The 18,389-nt window shown below is 34.5% G+C and overlaps 1 protein-coding gene across 3 annotated transcripts; it reads left to right on the plus strand.

The window, feature by feature from the left end:
• Positions 1-1,103: 1,103 nt before the first annotated feature.
• Positions 1,104-13,272, plus strand: LOC18440870 (phenylacetaldehyde reductase). 3 transcript variants are annotated; one of them, XM_006851007.4, is made up of 6 exons: positions 1,104-1,253; positions 6,158-6,327; positions 8,095-8,286; positions 9,595-9,757; positions 12,200-12,386; positions 12,940-13,272. In XM_006851007.4, exons 1-6 carry the CDS (start codon positions 1,142-1,144, stop codon positions 13,070-13,072), a joined length of 957 nt encoding a protein of 318 aa, XP_006851070.1. In that variant the 5' UTR covers positions 1,104-1,141; the 3' UTR covers positions 13,073-13,272. The 3 variants fall into 3 exon arrangements, with proteins under 3 accessions (XP_006851070.1, XP_088701875.1, XP_088701871.1); XM_088845749.1 differs by lacking the exons at positions 1,104-1,253; positions 6,158-6,327 and adding an exon at positions 7,282-7,716; XM_088845745.1 differs by lacking the exons at positions 1,104-1,253; positions 6,158-6,327 and adding an exon at positions 7,283-7,711.
• Positions 13,273-18,389: the final 5,117 nt, after the last annotated feature.

The following is an 18,389-nucleotide window of genomic DNA, read 5'->3' on the forward strand; positions in this document are numbered from 1 at the left end:
TCAAATTGATCATTTCGACATCAAGATGCATGGACAGGAGAAAAAAAAATTGATTTGAAGTTTTGGAAATAATGTATTTTGTAATGCATTTTTTACCGTTAATTTTTAAGATTTTCAAGTTTTCATAGATCTGTCATCTACACCATTTTTTAAGCTTTAAAATTTATAAATTAAAAGATTAAAATATATTTTAAGGCTATCACAAAGATTTCCAGTGTTGAAACCACATTTCTTGACACTACTTAAAAGGTAGGCTCTAATTTGATTGTTTAGAGCCTAAGCTGTATATGCACCGCACCCTTACTATATTACTGTTTTATTAAACATTACTACCATATGTTCATACATAAATAGCTTGATGTACTCATTTATTAATATGTATTTACATGTGCACGTATAAGATAAGGATGGATTAATAGGCATTTATAGGTGCACATATATATTTAAAAGTTAAAGTATATCTCTTTAGTTATCTAAGCACACTAAAATTTAGAAAGAAAAAGTTCATATAAGGGCGAAGCCCTAAACAATCAAATTAAGGCGCACCTCAAAACTTCACTAGAAATGGTCCCAAAAATCTTCAAATCAATATCTTAGCCTCGAGATGTATGGAAATGAAAAGAACTAGATTTCAAGTCTTGGAAATAGTGCATCTTTTTACGGGCAATTTTCAAGATATGCTCAATGTACACTATCTTTAAGCTTTAAATTTAATAATTAGAGATGAAAATAAATTCTCAAGGCATCACAAAGATTTTCCGTATTGAAACAATATCTTTTGACACCATTTGAAGGCGGACCTTACTTTGATGGTTTAGGGCCTCGGCTTTATACAAACCACGCCCAAATTAGAAGGCTAAATAATAGAGAAATTAAGCTGGAAATTTAAAAGGATCTCTCCATCTCTATCGACGCACCAATTTTATAAAGTGTGAGATTTAGAAAAGGCCAACCTAAATAAAGAAAAAATCCTCAAAACATATCCTTGAGAATTAATTAAATCAAAATAATCTTTGTGCTCATTTTGTTTTTATTTTCTTATATTTTGTAAAGACGTGCTTTTTTTACTAGCTTATATTAAGTTTACTACAGAAGGGTGAGTCGTGCAGAGTTTCGAAATTAAAAGTGAGAAAGAAAGAGAATGGACGGGAAGGTCGTGTGTGTAACTGGTGCTTCAGGCTACATTGCTTCATGGCTCGTCAAGTTCCTTTTACAGAGAGGTTACACCGTTCGAGCCACTGTTCGCGATATCAGTATGCTACTTTCCCTTGCATTTTTCTTTTTATGTCTCCTTTCTTTTTCTTAGTCCATGGATATATCTTTCTTTGAAAGATGAGAGAGACCCGAAGATTATCGTAAATATCTATGTAAACTGCACCCTTTTGCTTCAGCAACTGGTTCAAAAAGATTGGCAAACGTCCATGATATAAAGTACGAATTAACATAATTTCACTGAAATTATAAAATAAATAAATATTTTACTAGAGATTATTCTTTAACCGCATGAAAGCTCTCAGTCTCTGCAGTGGAGAGAGTGAGACTGGCAAAGATGCCGCCCTGTTTTTTACAGGAATCTAGAGAGAGAATGGCTGTAATACCTTAAATCTTTAGTATTCTTTCTCTTATTTAATTTCAATGGAGAAGCTGTTTGGCTGACGCAATTCAATTGGATTATACTATGTTTTTATCTTTCTTTTTTATTGAAAAGCAATTGATTTTGAATCCAGAACAAGTTTATATGATCTCTATTGATCTTGTTTTCTAGATCCTTATTCGCTTTTCTTATCCTCTATTACTGCTTGTTATTTTTGTGTAGAACTCGTCTCCATATGTGATCGGGATCTTCTAGAAAAGAATAAATCCTTCATGCTCTTCTTGTTATAAAAGATCAGGACCTCTATGCTCCAGTATAAGCAAGGATATGGCGTAAGAAATATCCCACATTGTAGATGTGGGATGGAGTTGGGGGGCAAAACCTTATAAAATGGGTTAAGGTTGGACCACAAGATGTGTTTTTTAATAAAATATTAAATTTGAAAAAGAAAAGATCATTTTCAAGGAGGTGGGATATATTTTTAAAATAATAAAAAACAATATAAAACATTGGATTGGTAATTAGGCTGATATTTTAAAAAATAATAATAAAAAAAAGCAATATAAAACATTGGATTGATAATTAGGCTGATATTTTAAAAAATAATAATAAAAAAAAGCAATATAAAACATTGGATAGGGAATTATGCTGGTTTTGTTCGATCGATGGTTCTTGACAGAACTGGGTTTGTTAGAGATTGGCGTTTGATTCGAGATAGTTTGTAGGAATTGCATTGGTGTTTTTCTAAACAATGATATAAATCAAATAGTTTATAGGAACTGCATTGGCGTTTTTCTAAACATGGATATAAATCAAATGCCGATCCCAAATAATTGGGATATTTGGGATAAGGCTTTGATGATGATGATGATGATGGTATAAATCAAATAGTTTGATAATCCCTGTTTTATTTATGTTTTCATCTTCTATATTCTTTTGTCGACTTTTTTAAATTATTTTTAACTATCTTTGACCTTTTTTATTTTTTAACATTTCCCATGGTGTGCATTACTCGGGCTAGTGGCAAATTCCTGGCTCGAGGCGATTCTAAAAACATTGGTTTGTGCTGTTAAGGTTATCCAATTTGGATTTCAAATGAATCTCTAATTAACTCAATGGTAGAATAGATGACTTTGAATGAAGGCATTGTTAATTATGCATGATGAAGTTGCAAATAGGAAGAATCTTTGACATAAATGATGGTGGAGGTTATAGTTACATTAATACGATTATGATATTTGAAGTGAAAGAAGCTTTGAGAAAGATGAAGATAGAAAAGGCTTTAGGACTAGATGGTACCCCAATAGAGGTTTGGAAGTGCATGAGGTGATTAACATATGCTGGCTAACCAAGTTGTTCACAAGGTATTAAGAACAAAGAAAATGATAGACAAATGGAGAAAAGTATCGTTGAACCTATTTACAAGAAAAAATGAGACATACATAATTGTACAAATTATTGAGGGATTAAACTTATGAGCCATACTGTGAAGCTGTGGGAGAGAGTGGTTGAACCATGATTAAGACGTGAAACGAGTATATCTGAAAATGAGTTCGGCTTTATACCAGGGAGGTCAATTGTTGAAGGTATTTTCCTACTTAGGCAGCTAATTGAGAAGTTTAGGGTGAAGGGAAAAGACTTCACATGGTTTTTATTGATTTAAGAAAAACATACAATAAAGGTACCTAGATATTTAACTTGGTGGGTATTAGGAAAGAAAGGAACCACTAAGGCTATGTTGACATAGCGAGATATATGTATGAGGGAGCAGCAACCAGTATGCAGATAATTAGTGGAGAAACAAGTGAGTTCTCAGTGACAATTGGCCCACATCGACGGTTAGCGTGGAGCCCATATCTCTTTATTACCATGGTGTATGTTGTTCGCAGAAGACATAATTTAATCGATTAGGCTAGAGGCGGCGTCAATGCAAAGTTAGAACGTTGGAGGGATGCTCTAGAATCTAAATGTTTTAAAATTACTTGGACTAAAATAAAATATATAGAATGCAAGTTTAGCAATACTAGGAGTACAAAATGAGGAAGTTCAGATTGATGGTTAAGAAATACCTAAAAGAGATTGTTTTATATATATAGAGTTGATAATCCATGAGAAAGGATAGATTAAGAAAGATGTCATATATAAATTTAGAGTTGGATAGGCGAATTGGAGATGTGCATCTGGTGTTTTATGTGATCGCCCCTTACTATTGAGACTGAAGGGGAAGTTCTATAGGACGGTTGTACGACTAGACATGCTTTATGGGATGAAATGTTGGGTGACCAAAAAATAACATATTCATAGGATGAGTGTAGTTGAGATGAGGACGCTGAATGGATGAGCAGTAAGACAAGAAATGATAGAATTTGGAATGAATACATACAAAGAAACTTAGGAGGTGTGCCTTTAATAGGCGATAAGATGAGAAAATGTACACTTAGATGGGTTGGCCATATGTAGCGTATAATTAATATAACGCTGGTTAAGCGATAAGATGAGAAAATGTACACTTAGATGGGTTGGCCATATGTAGCGTATAATTAATACAACACTGGTTAGGAGGTGTGAAATGGTTCAAGTGGAAGATTCTAAAAGGGTAAAGGGAATATGCAAAAGGACGTGGATATAAGTAGTGAGAAAATATACGATAACTTTTAGTCTTACTGGGGTATGACCCTTGATAGAGAAGAATCGAGGAATAGCTGACCCTAAATAATTGGGATAAGGCTTCGATGATGATGATGATGCTGATGATAATGAAGTTGAAAATATATTCTTAGAAATGTTTGATCAAGGTAAAGCTCTTTTTTTCTTTTTTTTTTTTCTTTTTTGTGGCTTAGATTGTTCTTTTAAATTAACCAATTGATGGGGAAAGTTATGTATATTTCTTAAATTTGAGTTCATTTCAAAAATTCATCCACCCGACAGCCTAGGCGACTGGGAGGCCGAAATGCCTAATTGGGGCCTAGGCGGGTGCCCTGGGCATACTTGCTCCTAGGTGCCCACCTAGGTGGCTAAGGTGCCTCCTTAAGGCAACTGCCTAGCGGCGCCTTTGAGCAACTTGGCCGAGCGTGGAAAAAAACCCTTGGTCAAGGAAAAAAACCCTTGGTCAATTACAAAAAAAAAAAAAAAATTCGTCCCTAGAAAGACGGGAAAAGGGCTTTGGGGGCAAATTTAACCCCCAAAATACATATTTGCCATGTGCCAACCAAACAAAGCGTAAACGCTTTTAAAAAAAATAAAAAATAGTTTAGTCTCTCTGCTCACATGCCGATGTGCTCTCTCTCTACATGTAAGAAAAACTGAAGAGGAGGAAAAAGAAGACGCCCTTCAATCTTTTAGTGCGAGGGCTCTCTCTCTATGAAACACATACATACATACACAAACACACACATGGACCCATATGCTCTCTCTCCATATAAGAAGAGAAAGAAAAAAGTGACCTCCAAATGTTTGATGTTAGCTCCCACCCCTTCACATACTCATATTCTCTCTCTACATATAAAAAGAAAAAAAAAAAGAGCATGTACTTCAAGTGGTCGATGTGAGACCTCTCTCTCTCACCCACACATGGACCCCCACACACACGGACGTGCACAAACACACACACGCATAGACAAACACGCCCCCCAAAAAAAAGCCCCAAGTTGGGTGGCTAGGAACCTCAAAACGCCTAAGCAGCTGCCTCCGTGTTTTTTAACGATGCGGAGTTCATATTGATGCATGTTTCTCGATAAATTCCTCTATGGGATATCTTTATCTTTTAGAACCTTAAGTTAATTGTCTGTTTATTTCTTTAATGCATAGTTTGGTTTTTGGATAAATTATGCAGTACTTGATCATATTCAACTCCCAAACTAGTACTTGGATGATTCACATTGTATTCATTGCATGGTGCAGCGAATTATTTTCAGTTCTTCATTGACTCTGTCCAGTTTCTTATGTGTGTGCATTGTTCTTTGTTGACTGGTGCTTTGCATGCAATGCTACATAGAAACCCCACTTTCTCTACTGTGTCATGTGTCGACCCCAGTTGCTGACAACTGGACATGTGCCGACACACACAGACATGCCTGAGACATGTGGTTGTACATGCCAGGTCATTTATGCATTATACGTATGAATCGACACTTCTTAAGGAAGTGTCATCTTTAGGGACACATGGTACCTATTAAATTTTTGTATAAAACAGGTCTTTGGCAGCTCCCCAATTCAAACATAAGATATCATGCATAATAGGGTCAGCTCCACCATCCAAGCTGTGTTTCACGAATGAAATATATAGGGAACTTAAAAAAAATGATGAAAAGAAAAAAACTAGGGCTTACTGCCGCATTTTCCATGCAAGGGTGACGTACAAGGGATGAACAATTAAAGATAGTAATGCATTGTACATAAGTATCTAAAAGCACTAGGTTTTCAGCATCTTATACTAGACACCCCAATACGTACTAGATGCTGACACTTGTCGAGGTCCATGTACCACTGCTTGCATGTAATTTTTATACACTAATTTTAATTCTACTGGATTGTAGTCAATATTTTTGTGTTATGGTATTGCAGATGATTCAAAGAAGACCAAACACTTACTTGAACTCGAAGGTGCCAATGAAAACCTTAAATTGTACAAAGCTGACAACCTGGAAGATGGATCCTTTGATGCAGCAGTGGATGGATGTGATGGTGTTTTCCATACAGCGTCTCCCTTTTATTCATCAATCAAGGACCCTCAGGTTCTTTCTAATTCTAAGTTATCTGCATTTGTTTTCTAATGACATCTTACATTACAAACTTAGTCTAGGCTCTTGAAGTATGCTGGTATGTGACACTAACTTTGGTATCTTTGGGATTAAATTAATTTATTCAAGTTTTCATTGCAATAGATTTAGTTGTCTGCTGGCTCTTAGAATTAGACAGACAGATGACTTTATTTGAAATGTCATTATGTCCTTTTAATGTAGGAGGTTTTGCAAAGTTAATGGCTTTCCTAATTTGAATTTAAAGCACCCATGCCAAGATTGTGTGGACGTGTTTAAAGATTGTATTATTTTGAGTTTCATTGTATTCTGTTTATCTAGAATGGGTTTTGCCTTTACATATGATTGGTTGTTTACAACTCAGTAAGAAACTTACAATTGCTCATTGGTCCCTCTCATAAAACAAATGATTCTTTTCCAATTCTTTCACAATGAAACCCATTTATTCTTCTGTGTCCATGAGGCATTTCTGGAGGTTAAAGTCCCAGACAATATTTGATGTAAATTGCATCAAGGAGCTGACTGGAACAATCATTTTAATTTGGCCCCGGGATGTGTCCGTCAATCTCAAGTTTGGTTTTGGTTTTGGTCACCAGGACGTGATTGTCATTGTCTTTTTTTGTTGGGTCCCAGGATGAGTTTGGTCATTTTGGGATTTGTCAAGGTCTGGGGAATTTGGAGAAGAGATGAGTAATTTGCTGTCTAAAAGTTTCCATGAGTTTAAAAAGTCAAAGATGTGTAGTTTTAATACATGAGAATTGTATTGCATGAATGGAGACTCGTAATATGGGAATTAGGTTGCATGGAAGTTGGTTTAATTGTACAGGGGAATAGGTATAGGGGCAGTTAAGTCATTTATTATTTTTTTAGGGGTATTTTAGTCAATATCTAGCTCCAGCGAATGGGTCTATATATATTGTACATTGCTGTAAGAGTTAGTTGGTTGATAATTTGATAATGGAATCTTCTTCCTCCTCCTCGGTGTAGAGGGAGAGAGAGTTCCCATACTTGTGTATGGAGAGTACCTTGAGTTGGAAGGCCATCCTTGTGTACTGCGAGTACCTTGAGTTTGGCCTTTCTTCCCTTGATCATCATTCCCTTGATCGAGGTCAAAGAAGCCGGGTCATTGTTGCTAAATTGGCCTCGGATCTTTACTTTCCGGTGCCGGTTTTGCACCAATATTGTTAGTTATACAGAAAACTTAGTTACTTCAATTGCCCAAATGGCACTTTCTATTATCCAATCATTCCAACAGGAGTAACAGAACACCATGTGTTTTCTTTGGAGTCAGTTGATTTAAGCTCATGCACCAGTGTGCGCATCTCCAAGCCAGAAATAGAACCATTGGCAGTGCCAAATGGTTGGGTTGGTTGATGTCCTGGAATGCAAAGCTTTATATGTCCACGTTATTCTATGAGTCACTTTTTGTCGTTTCAGATTCCAATTAAAGTTCTTAAATGTTGATGCTTGATAGAAGTATCTCAATGCCATTTTATTGTGCATGGTATTCTTTGTTGTTTCTAGTATACTTTGTTATGGATTGGTTGTATTGGATCTGGTATCTGAGGTGGTGCTTATGTGGATACTTGATAGCAGCACACGATAAAAAACAAATTAGTAATAAATCAAGCTTGCATTCCTGATCTTACTGGATTATACCTTGGTTTGTTTTGCTTACCCAGAAATTATGATTTTTTACTTGCCACTATATTTAAGGTATCATTCTTTGATTGGATTTACCAGACTGAAATGATTGATCCAGCTGTGAAGGGAACTCTTAATGTTCTTGGGTCCTGTTCCAAAACATTATCTGTTAAAAGGGTGATTGTGACGTCCTCCATGGCAGCTGTATTGGTTAATAGAAATCCCCAAAATCCTGATGTTGTTGTTGATGAGACCTGGTTTTCAGATCCAACAGTTTGCAAAGACATAAAGGTTTGTAGTTGTATACAGTTTTTCTTTATAGATTTTTTCCCTTAGTACCATCTACATTCACAAAGAAGGATGCATGAATAATGAGTTCAATTTATTTGCTAGAATTTTGTTTAAAACTTAATATTGGATAGGTATGTTTATGTTGAAAGACTTTTAGTAGTCAATTTCGAAGGACCAATCATATTAATGTCTTGGCTTATCTTGTTGTGCTTTGCAAACCTTGAAATATGATCTGAATGAGATTTTCATGTTATGACATGTGAAATATAGCTGTGCAATGAAATTTGGTAGAGGAATGGTCCAGTAAGTTAAATGCGTATGCTTCTTAATTATGGTGAATGAAGTTGTCCTAGTTGGAAAGATGAGAGTCTAATTAGCCAAAAGGTTACCTAGAGTTTGGCCAGGTCAAGCATCCATATAGGACAATGTAGAGTTTATTGTTAAAAAATTTTATGTAGTGAATTCCTTCTACTAATTTTAAGTGTAAAACCACACTCTGATATATGCTATTAACAACATTACCATTCATGTAACTTTGATGTTGAATGGTACCATTGATGGTGGGACAGTTGGTTACCCTAGTTACATAACAGTTTTCTCAATTTTATTTCGTGCACTTCACAGTTTCTAATGTTTGTTACACCTTCAAAACTTTGTCTTGAGTGAATCCAAATTGTCAGTATGTGTATTCTTACTTTCCTAGGTGTTTCCTGCTCAATCAAGAGCAAATGCATAAGAATGTTAATGATGAAAACAAAACCAATGAAAGTAATGAGAGAAGAGGGAACTTGCATGAATATTGGTTTGCTCAAGTGGCCGTATTCCTCTGGGAGGGAGATCCCACTCAATATTTTAGGTTGCTTGCAAATTTTTTAGAATGGTGATATTTACCACGTATTTATCATGAAGAATGGAGTGATATGATTTCTAACTGCAACGCAAGGAAAAGAACACTTGTTGTAGTTGCCCCAAAATTTTTATAAGAATGGCTTTTACAGAAATACCCTTCTCACTAATTATGTTCATATGATTTTGACTAATTATGGGAAGGGACTCGCATGGTTTTCCAACTGCAATATACATAAGAATGGGGCTTCCATCTCCCTGAATATAAGTAAAAATGGGCCTGTTCCATCCCCCCCCCCCCTCTCTCTCTCTCTCTCTCTCTAAATTGCATTTTAGCTTTCAATGTGGTCTCTGTTTTCTGCAGGCATCCCTATTGTCAAATATCATGCTTTTCTCAATGATATTTGTAATAGTTTGTGTTTGTTGGATTATTTTTTTAAAGTGCTTCTTTTGTTCTGGCAGAGCTGGTATGTCCTATCAAAAACCTTGGCTGAGAAAGCTGCATGGGATTTTGCAAAGGAGAAGGGGATTGACTTAGTGACAATAAATCCGGCAATGGTGATCGGTCCCCTTCTACAACCAACTTTGAACACAAGTTGTGCTGCTATTCTAAATCTTGTAAACGGTAAGCACAACACTTAGCAGTGAATCTTTTATGTCCAAGATTGGATAGTGTTTTAGATTGCGTTTCTCTTACTATGCATGGTCGGCCTCTGCCTCTGCCTATGATGGTGAAGGGCGGGCATTGGACTGAAGTCACAATGGGAAAGAAGTATTTGATTATTACCTGTATGATTCTTTGTTTAATGATCTATATAATAACAGGAAAGGGAAAAATGTGAAATCTCAAAGCCCATATTCTAACATTCGATCATTTCCTCTCCATTTTTGGTATTGCGTGACAGTGAAATTATTTTATTGAGTCACATTTTCAAGAGAAGTGTTGCACAACATGAAGCATTTTACTCATGAAATGAAAAAGCATAAAGCATTTTGCATTGAGGTGAGGAAAGTACAAAGGCTTGACAGTGAGGCATGAGCTTTATGGTTAATCAGAAGGGTCCAGTAAATAGTAAGAAAATGTGAAGAAAAAGATGTAGGAGAGATTTTGTTTTGCTTCTCGATATAAATGCAAGGCAGGGTATTGTAATGATTTAACAATCCGTTTTGTCAGAAAGAGCCATCAAATTGATTGAGCAGCTATTGGTGGCCTTTAGTAAGCCTTGGAAGTTAGACATCAAGCTACATAGGTCTGTCTCCTAATTGCTGGGTTTGGGGGTTGTCTTTAGCTGTCATTGATACCAAGTTGGAGGCTCATCCATCACCCGATTGGTCGACCTATAGTATACAATATTCTTCTATTTTTATAAAAAGTGACATGCTAAAGTTTCAGCATTAAGGATCAAATGTGCTGTCCACATATTAGTCTGTAAGATTGCAAGAGTTCTTTTCTAAGCAATACTTAGCCTTCAGCTTGATAATTTTCTAGTTTTAGTGACTGAGGTCAAGGGTTCAAACGCTTGAACTTTGTCACAAGAAGTCCAAAAAAGCTGACGTCCCTGTGGGGTTTAGTCTTGCAATGGTTAAGGTGTTGACAATTGCCATAAAATCTATCAAGTTTTCTTGTTGCTGAACTACAAAAATAAAAAAAAAGAAAGGAGGGACTATGCTTTTCTGTTCAGTAAAAACAAGAAATATATTCTAAGAAACCCTTGCATGAACTTGGGACACTGGAGAGGGGTGCAACAAGTAATTTGGAAATGAATTTTATGTTTAAAGCTATGCTACCTAGACACCGACACAAGTATCTTGTCCTAGGGGTGTCAAAATTGTCTAGTCTATTGCTTGAAAAGCCAAAACGACAAGACATGATAATTTCCTATTTATATATATATATATATTTATATGGAAAACACTACAAAACGCCTATAGGTGAAGTTCTACAGTACTTCACCTACCGCTTTATCACCGTTCAAAGTTTATCACGCGGTCACAGATGTTTGATAGTATTTGAATTTTAATATTTTTTTATAAATCATAATGATCTGAAATTTTTTAGATGTGTGCGCTTTAGTGAGATGCACATGAATAAAATATAAAACAAATAATTTGAATGATAAAAATTACGCAAAATACCTCTATAAAGTTTCAGGGGTAATTTCATCATTTTATTTTATGTCTATTATTTTTTTAATATTTTATTTTAGTGTGAATTGGTCATATGTACGTACGTCTCAAATTTTAGATAATCTGATTAGTACAATAATTATAAAAATTTAAATACTGCTGCACAATTGTGATCGTGTGATGAACTTTGGATGGTGATGAGGTGTAAGTGAAGTACTGGAGAACTTCATCTATATGCGTTTTGTAGATGCTTCCTATATATATATCGTCATCATCATCATCATAGCCCTTTCCCAATTAATTGGGGTCAGCTACACGAATGATGATTCGTCATTCTGCTTTATTAAAGGTCATACCCTCAGTGAGGCTATAAGTTCTCATATCTTTTCAGACTACCTGCAAGCACATCCTTTTGGCCCTACCCCTTGCTTTTTTCAGTCCTTCTACTCTAACTAACTCGCACCTCCTAATAGGTATTATACTTGGTCGGTACCACGCATGGTCAACCGACCTAAGTCTACTCTCTCTCATCTAGATGTATGTATGTATATTTATGTAAGAGAGAGAGTTCACATGTATTACACTTAATGTTGTTGGTGCAGCAGTGACCACATGAACTTAGCACAAGATCCCTTGGGTCCAAACGCCAGCCCTGTGGTCTAAATACATTTTTAAATGCCCTGTGGTCTAAATACATTTTTAAATGCTCCTAGTGCTGGAAGTGTTGAGCACATGATGCGGCAGCAAAAATGTGGGGTCTGGGTAACATAATGTTAAAGCAATATAGTTAAGTCACAAGCAACACTGAGTAGACATGCATCATAGCAGAATGTAAAATTTCAATGAATTAGTCCGTTCATCTATCAGTACCTCTTATGCTTTTCATCTGTGTTACTGATTATTTGAAATTTTTATTTTCTTTTTCTTTTTTCTGATGCAGGGAGTCCTACATACGTGAGTGCAAATTTTGGATGGGTAAATGTCAAAGACGTTGCAGAGGCCCATATTCTTGCATATGAGGTTCCATCAGCAAGTGGGAGATATTGCATGACTGAAAGAGTGGTGCATTCTTCAGAAATTGTGAAGTTGTTGCATGAGCTGTACCCGGAATATCCAGTCCCTCAAAAGTAAGCACTCTCCTACTACAAACCTGACGAGTTTTATATTTTTTGTCAGGGGATTCATGTCATTATACAAAGATCCAGACATTGTTTTTAAGCTGGACTTCCTTTATAGCTGCTATGAACCCTGAAGATTGTTCGCATATATGCAAGTGGAAAGTAGATGTGGGTTTCCAATGGAAAAATATAACGCATCCAGCTTGTGCTTAGTATCTGACAGAAAGATTTTCATCTCAAAGTTACAATTTTGGATCAGAATTATTATAGTACTGAGACGTACTCTTTTTCAAACTTACCATTTGCCTCGAGTTTTTTGGGAAGTGGGCTCTCGTTAGCTTGGCAAGCTATATACATTTGCAAATCTTTATTCAGGGTCATGGATGTATCAGTGGCTTTTAGTGGCATTCCTACCTGTTTGTGTCAGTTTTTTGGTAGAAAAGTAATGTTGTTTGCTTCTGATATTGGGTTATGCATGTATCAGTGGCTTTTAGTGGCATGCCTACCTGTTTGTGTCAGTTTTTTGGTAGAAAAATAATGTTGTTTGCTTCTGATATTGCAGGTGTGCAGATGAAAATCGTCCAACATTTAAGGTGTCAAAGGAGAAAGCACAGAAGTTGGGAGTCAACTTTATTCCTTTAGAGGTCAGCCTCAAGGAGACAGTGGAGAGCCTAAAGGAGAAGAAATTTTTCTAAGCTGAAAAGTTGAAAGGCATCATATAAGTGTTGAATAATGGTTCTTGTCATTTTCCTGAGTTTTTCTCTTTTCCTTATTCCTTGGTGTTTAAACCAAGGAGATGGTTCTCAAAATTGTATGTCAAGAACATCATATATACATTACAATAAATTGATTCAGACAAATATATGATCTTTGGCTTGACCAAGATGTTTGAAACTATCATGCCAGCGGCCTGGATACTCTTAGGTAACTGCAAGTTACAGTACTTGATATCTTGAAAGTTGCATGCAGTTAAGTACTCACCGACATATATTGTAATCTCTTGCTATTATGACAATTGGGTTTTAGGGGTTTCTGAAACGAATAATTGGTTTCCTCTTGCTGGGTATTTTACTGTTTCCTTGGATTCATCCTTTCCCTAGGACAGTGACATGGAACAATCAACCTTTTAATGCATCCTGGGCAATTGAGCCTGTATTTTTGTCTTGGACCCTATATTCATAAAGTTTCCAATTATTTCAATGCTCCATGCTCCGGCTCAAGATTAGGCCAACTATCGAGTGAGATTACATTTTTCAAACGTCAAAGTTTCCAAGCTGCATAAGTATGTGTATACCTGGTTGATGAAGAGGTTTCGGAAGAAACCAGAGCAATTCACAACAACATCAATACGAGGGCGACCAATCTCTTCAAGGCTAACAGGTTCCACCTTGTCCACCCACCCAAATGTATCAGCCACAGGCCCCACTCCAACCATCCATAGCACTTGGGCTAGTGACTCCCACAGATCTTGATATTATCAGTTCCCCATAGCACCAAATGCAACTCTCTGGGTACTTTCCCTCATTGCCGGCCTTTTGCCTCTCGAGCAACGTATCGATCACTACTTTTGCACTTACTTGGCGCCATTCAACTTCCAAGCCCAAAACAAGTTATTTTGATGCAAACTTCTTCCAAATTTGGACAAGGAATAGGGGTGGCAATGGACCCAACTAGACCACCCCCCCCCCCCCCCCCCCCCCCCCCCCCCCCGTCAAGCCCCGGGTCCGGGTATGAGCCCAAATTTTGGACTTGAATACTATTGTTACAATATTGTTCATATTGTTACAATATTGACAACATTTACAATATTATTATAATATTGATAACATTTACAATATTATTGCCAAAAAAAAAGAAACTCATAGTCATTGGGTATATAATGGTAATAAAAACCAAAAAAAAAAACTCATAGTCATAGGGTGGCAATGGATCCAACCAGACCTAGGACCCAACAGGTCCGGGTACATGTCCAAAATTTGGACTAGAATACTATTCGGGTTTGGATCCAGGTTCAGCCGTATCTGACCCATTGCCAATCCTAATCAAGAACAAGGCAAGAGAAATTGGGTCATTTGCGGCATGTAACTCTGAGTGGAGTAAATTATAAAAATGCCCTCACTTGTTTAAAGTTCTAATGAGTTCAGAATAGCATGTGGCCAAGTCCGCACATGTAGAAATATGAGCTTGGCAATAAATATATTTTTTAAATATAATTTTATCTTAATTTTTAGAAAATATATAATATTTAACATGGAAATCTTGAATATAGATTTTTGTTTTTGAAAACTAGAAATAATTATTATATTAAAAAAATATTTGAACCATTAGTTACAATTATTTTTAGATGGAAAACCTATTTATACATGTTTAAGATGGATAATTTATACCTTCGGACTGAAGAAATGCGGTCCAGCCTGCAATTGTTCATGAGTTTTATCATTAATGAGTTTGGTACACTGGAGGAGCTAAATCAGATGGAAATTATTAAGGGTGCAGTTGGGATACAGATGCAGCCGATGCAGTAGAGGTAAGGTACACCTTCAAATTTTATCATGGTATATAATTTTGATGTAAAATGTTCTTAGGACTATCTCAAAATTCATTTTTATATTTAATTATAAAATTTAAAATTTCAAAAACGGTTAAAATCAAGTAGATCTATAAACATATGAAAGTCTTGAAAATAGACGGTGTAAATAATATATTGTAAAATGCTCTGAGACGTAAAATCTTTTATTTTTGATGGTCATACATCTCGATGTCGAGATGATCAATCACAACATTAAAACTACTTTTCTAATAAATTGTTGAGGTGCATCCGTAGCTCTACATTATAAGGTTGCAATCTTATATAAACTTTTTCCTATTATTAATATTCAAATAAGAAGATTCAAACTTAGTTTTACATAGGTGTTTATTTGTTCACAATAAATCAAATCAAAGAGCCGTGATACCATAACTTATTCGATCTTGACTTTCTAATTCTCTATAGACAATAATAATCGCTATAACAGCCCAAATGCTGAACCCACCCAAAATACTACATAAGTGAAATGATTTTCTCCTCTTGTGGAAGTATACTGTGCATTAGCTCCCGAGAAAATTTTTGGAGTTCCCTTAGGGACATACCTGGAAATATATTCTATGTAAAATATTAGTGGCTTAATACATTACCTACAAATAGATTATATTTGGGTAGTATTTAGATGCAACCTTGGAAATACATGATTATTGTTTGGCAAAGAAATATGGGAAATGCATTATCAACATTTTACCAGCACTTGCCTATAAAGTATTATTTTTTTCTTTTTTTTGTCACAAAATTCCACTGAAATGCGGATTTAAAGTCATCATCAAATCATTCTAAAAATATTTTTTTTAACATCATCACCGTTTCAAAAAGATTTTCTAATAATACCATCATCAATTTCTTACTTATTTTGCATGCATTTGGTACTTACATGGATCACATGTTTTCTAACATGATTAGACTTTGGTTTCAACATGATAAATCATTGGAATAATATGTTTTGAATAACATGTTTTTATTGTAATAAGCTTTATTTTTATTTACTTTTTTATTTTTTATAGAAGTCTTTGAAATGTTATCTATATAATTTCAAATAAGCAATAAATTTATGATACTAAATTAAAAATCTTTATGTGCAAGTTAAAAAATGGTAAGAAGTTTGATTAGTAAACTAGAATGTTTGATAATTGCACTAGAAAATTTTGAGGTATTGGAGAATTTTAATAAGTAAACTAGAAGGTTTGGTAGTTGCGAAACTAAAGATCTATCTTATTGCAATTGAGCTTTTACTAAGTCTTATGAGTATTATGTTAGGTGAAATTTTTTATTATAATCGTGTTGTGTAATTCTTATGTTGGGTAAAAAATTTTATTATAATTGTGGTATGTAATTTCTCATTGATTATATATAATAAAGAAAATGGATATGCTAAGGAGTGAAGGAGAATGGAAAAAGTACAGATGACAGAGTAAGATGAGAGGACGGGGCCTAAAGATAAATGGGGCTTGAAAAAAAAGAAAAAAGATATATGAGAAGGAAAAGGAGAACCTTATACAAACCAGTTATTAGGGTTCAAGAGAGAGGGGATGGGTTTAAAGAGGGATGGAGGAGCTATGCAAACCTAGGTTGTTACTCATTTTATTAAGCTGAGATAGCGCAGAGTGATGCCCGCGAAATGTTTCTAAAGACTAGCCATCAATGGTGTAATAGATTTTTTATCTTTCACCGAGAGTAATGTATTTTTTTATTTTTGGGTAACTCTTCCTATTTCCTTACTATAAAGTCTACCCAAACTTTGGAAATGTCATATTTCCTTGTAATTGATTATTATGTAATAGATTTCTGGATACCTATCTCTTGAGCCTAACAATAACTATAGCAAAAGAAAATTCACATCGCACTCGCTACGTGAGTTCAAAAATAATGTATCAAGATTGAAGCAGCACCATCCAGCTTTTGAAACAGTAAAATATAAGTGTTGTAAAACTATAAAAAAAAAAAAAAAAAAATCACCCTCAAAGAAAAAAGTTTATATAAGGTGTTAGGTGCACATAAAAAATTCATTAGCAAATGTGTTGCTGAAAAGCCCTCCAATTGATCATCTCAACCTTGAGATATATGGATGTAAAAGAGAAAAAGATTTGAAGTCCTAAAAATAATTCATCTTGTAATATATTATTTAAAGTGCTCATTTCCAAGATTTTCAAGTATTAATAGATATGCTAAATCTAAACTATATTTGAAATTTGAAATTTTATAATTAGATATAAAAATAGATTTTCATACCATTACAAATATTTCGGACACTAAAATAATGTCTTTAGGTACACCTTGTTTTGATTGTTTATAGCGTCAATCTTATACAGACCTCACCCTTTTCCAAATAATCATCTTGTGATTCTCAAAGGACCTCCAAAATTTCGGATAAAAGGATATCCCAAGCAACTCCTTTTACCTTATGGGAAAAGTTTATATAAGGTTGCAACCTTACCTCTACAGCAATGCGTCTCAAAAATCCATCGGAAAAGATAGTTTTAATGTTGAAATACCCTTTGATTGATTATCTCGACATCAAGATTTATGACAATAAAAAATAAATAAAAAAGGATTTTAAGTCTCAGAAATAATGCATTTTACAACATATAATCTGCACCGTCCATTTTTAATATTTTCATATGTTTATAGATCTACTTGATTGTAATTGTTTCTTAAATTTAAAGTTTTATAATTAGATATAAAAATAGATTTTGAGATAATCCTAAAAACATTTTACATCAAAATTATATACCATGATAAAATTTGAAGGTACACCTTACCTCTATAGCTACGGATGTACCAATTGCACCCTTACCTTATAGAGCAAATGGATAGTATGCTCCAGTAGGATTATGTCATATTATATACTTAATAAACCCATTATATGACTCCGAGAACCAAATTTAATATTTTTTAATTTTAGTTTTATTTTAAAAATTATTGAAATTTTACGTTGTAGTTTCATTTTTATAAGAAGAAATGAATAAAAACAATAAAAAATAATGACCAAAATATATAGGGGTATTTTAATCTTTTTTATTTGAAATATCTGCAATTATTTATCCCAAAATTTTTAAAAATGATATTTAAATAAAAACAAAAAATAAACGACAATATTAATTTTGGAAAAAAGCCTATCTATTGTTGCAACCTTAAAATGTAGAAATACAAATGCACCTCAAAAATCTATCGGAAAAAATTGTCTTAACATTGAAAAACTCTCTAATTGACCATCTCAACAGCGAGATGTATGAATATGAAAATAAAGAAGGATTTTAAGTATGAGAAATAGCGTATTTTGCAACATATTATCTAAACCGTCAATGTTTAATAGTTGCATATGTTTATAGATCTACTTGACTTTAACTATTTTTAAAATTTTATAATTAAATATAAAAATAAAATTTTAAAGAATCCTAAAAAATTCTTACACCAAAATTACATGT

This window comes from Amborella trichopoda, chromosome 1 (assembly GCF_054954075.1).
Source record: "Amborella trichopoda isolate Santa Cruz 75 chromosome 1, AtrichopodaSantaCruz75HAP2 v2.0, whole genome shotgun sequence".
In the NCBI taxonomy this organism is placed as follows: Eukaryota; Viridiplantae; Streptophyta; class Magnoliopsida; order Amborellales; family Amborellaceae; genus Amborella; species Amborella trichopoda.

What these genes read in the sequence shown, in the direction of transcription:
- LOC18440870 (XM_006851007.4), top strand. Translation starts at nt 1,142, where the DNA reads ATGGACGGGAAGGTCGTGTGTGTAACTGGTGCTTCAGGCTACATTGCT. An exon ending in CATCAATCAAGGACCCTCAG is followed by an intron (nt 6,328 to 8,094) that starts GTTCTTTCTAAT and finishes TGGATTTACCAG; the next exon opens with ACTGAAATGATTGATCCAGC. An exon ending in CAGTTTGCAAAGACATAAAG is followed by an intron (nt 8,287 to 9,594) that starts GTTTGTAGTTGT and finishes TTGTTCTGGCAG; the next exon opens with AGCTGGTATGTCCTATCAAA.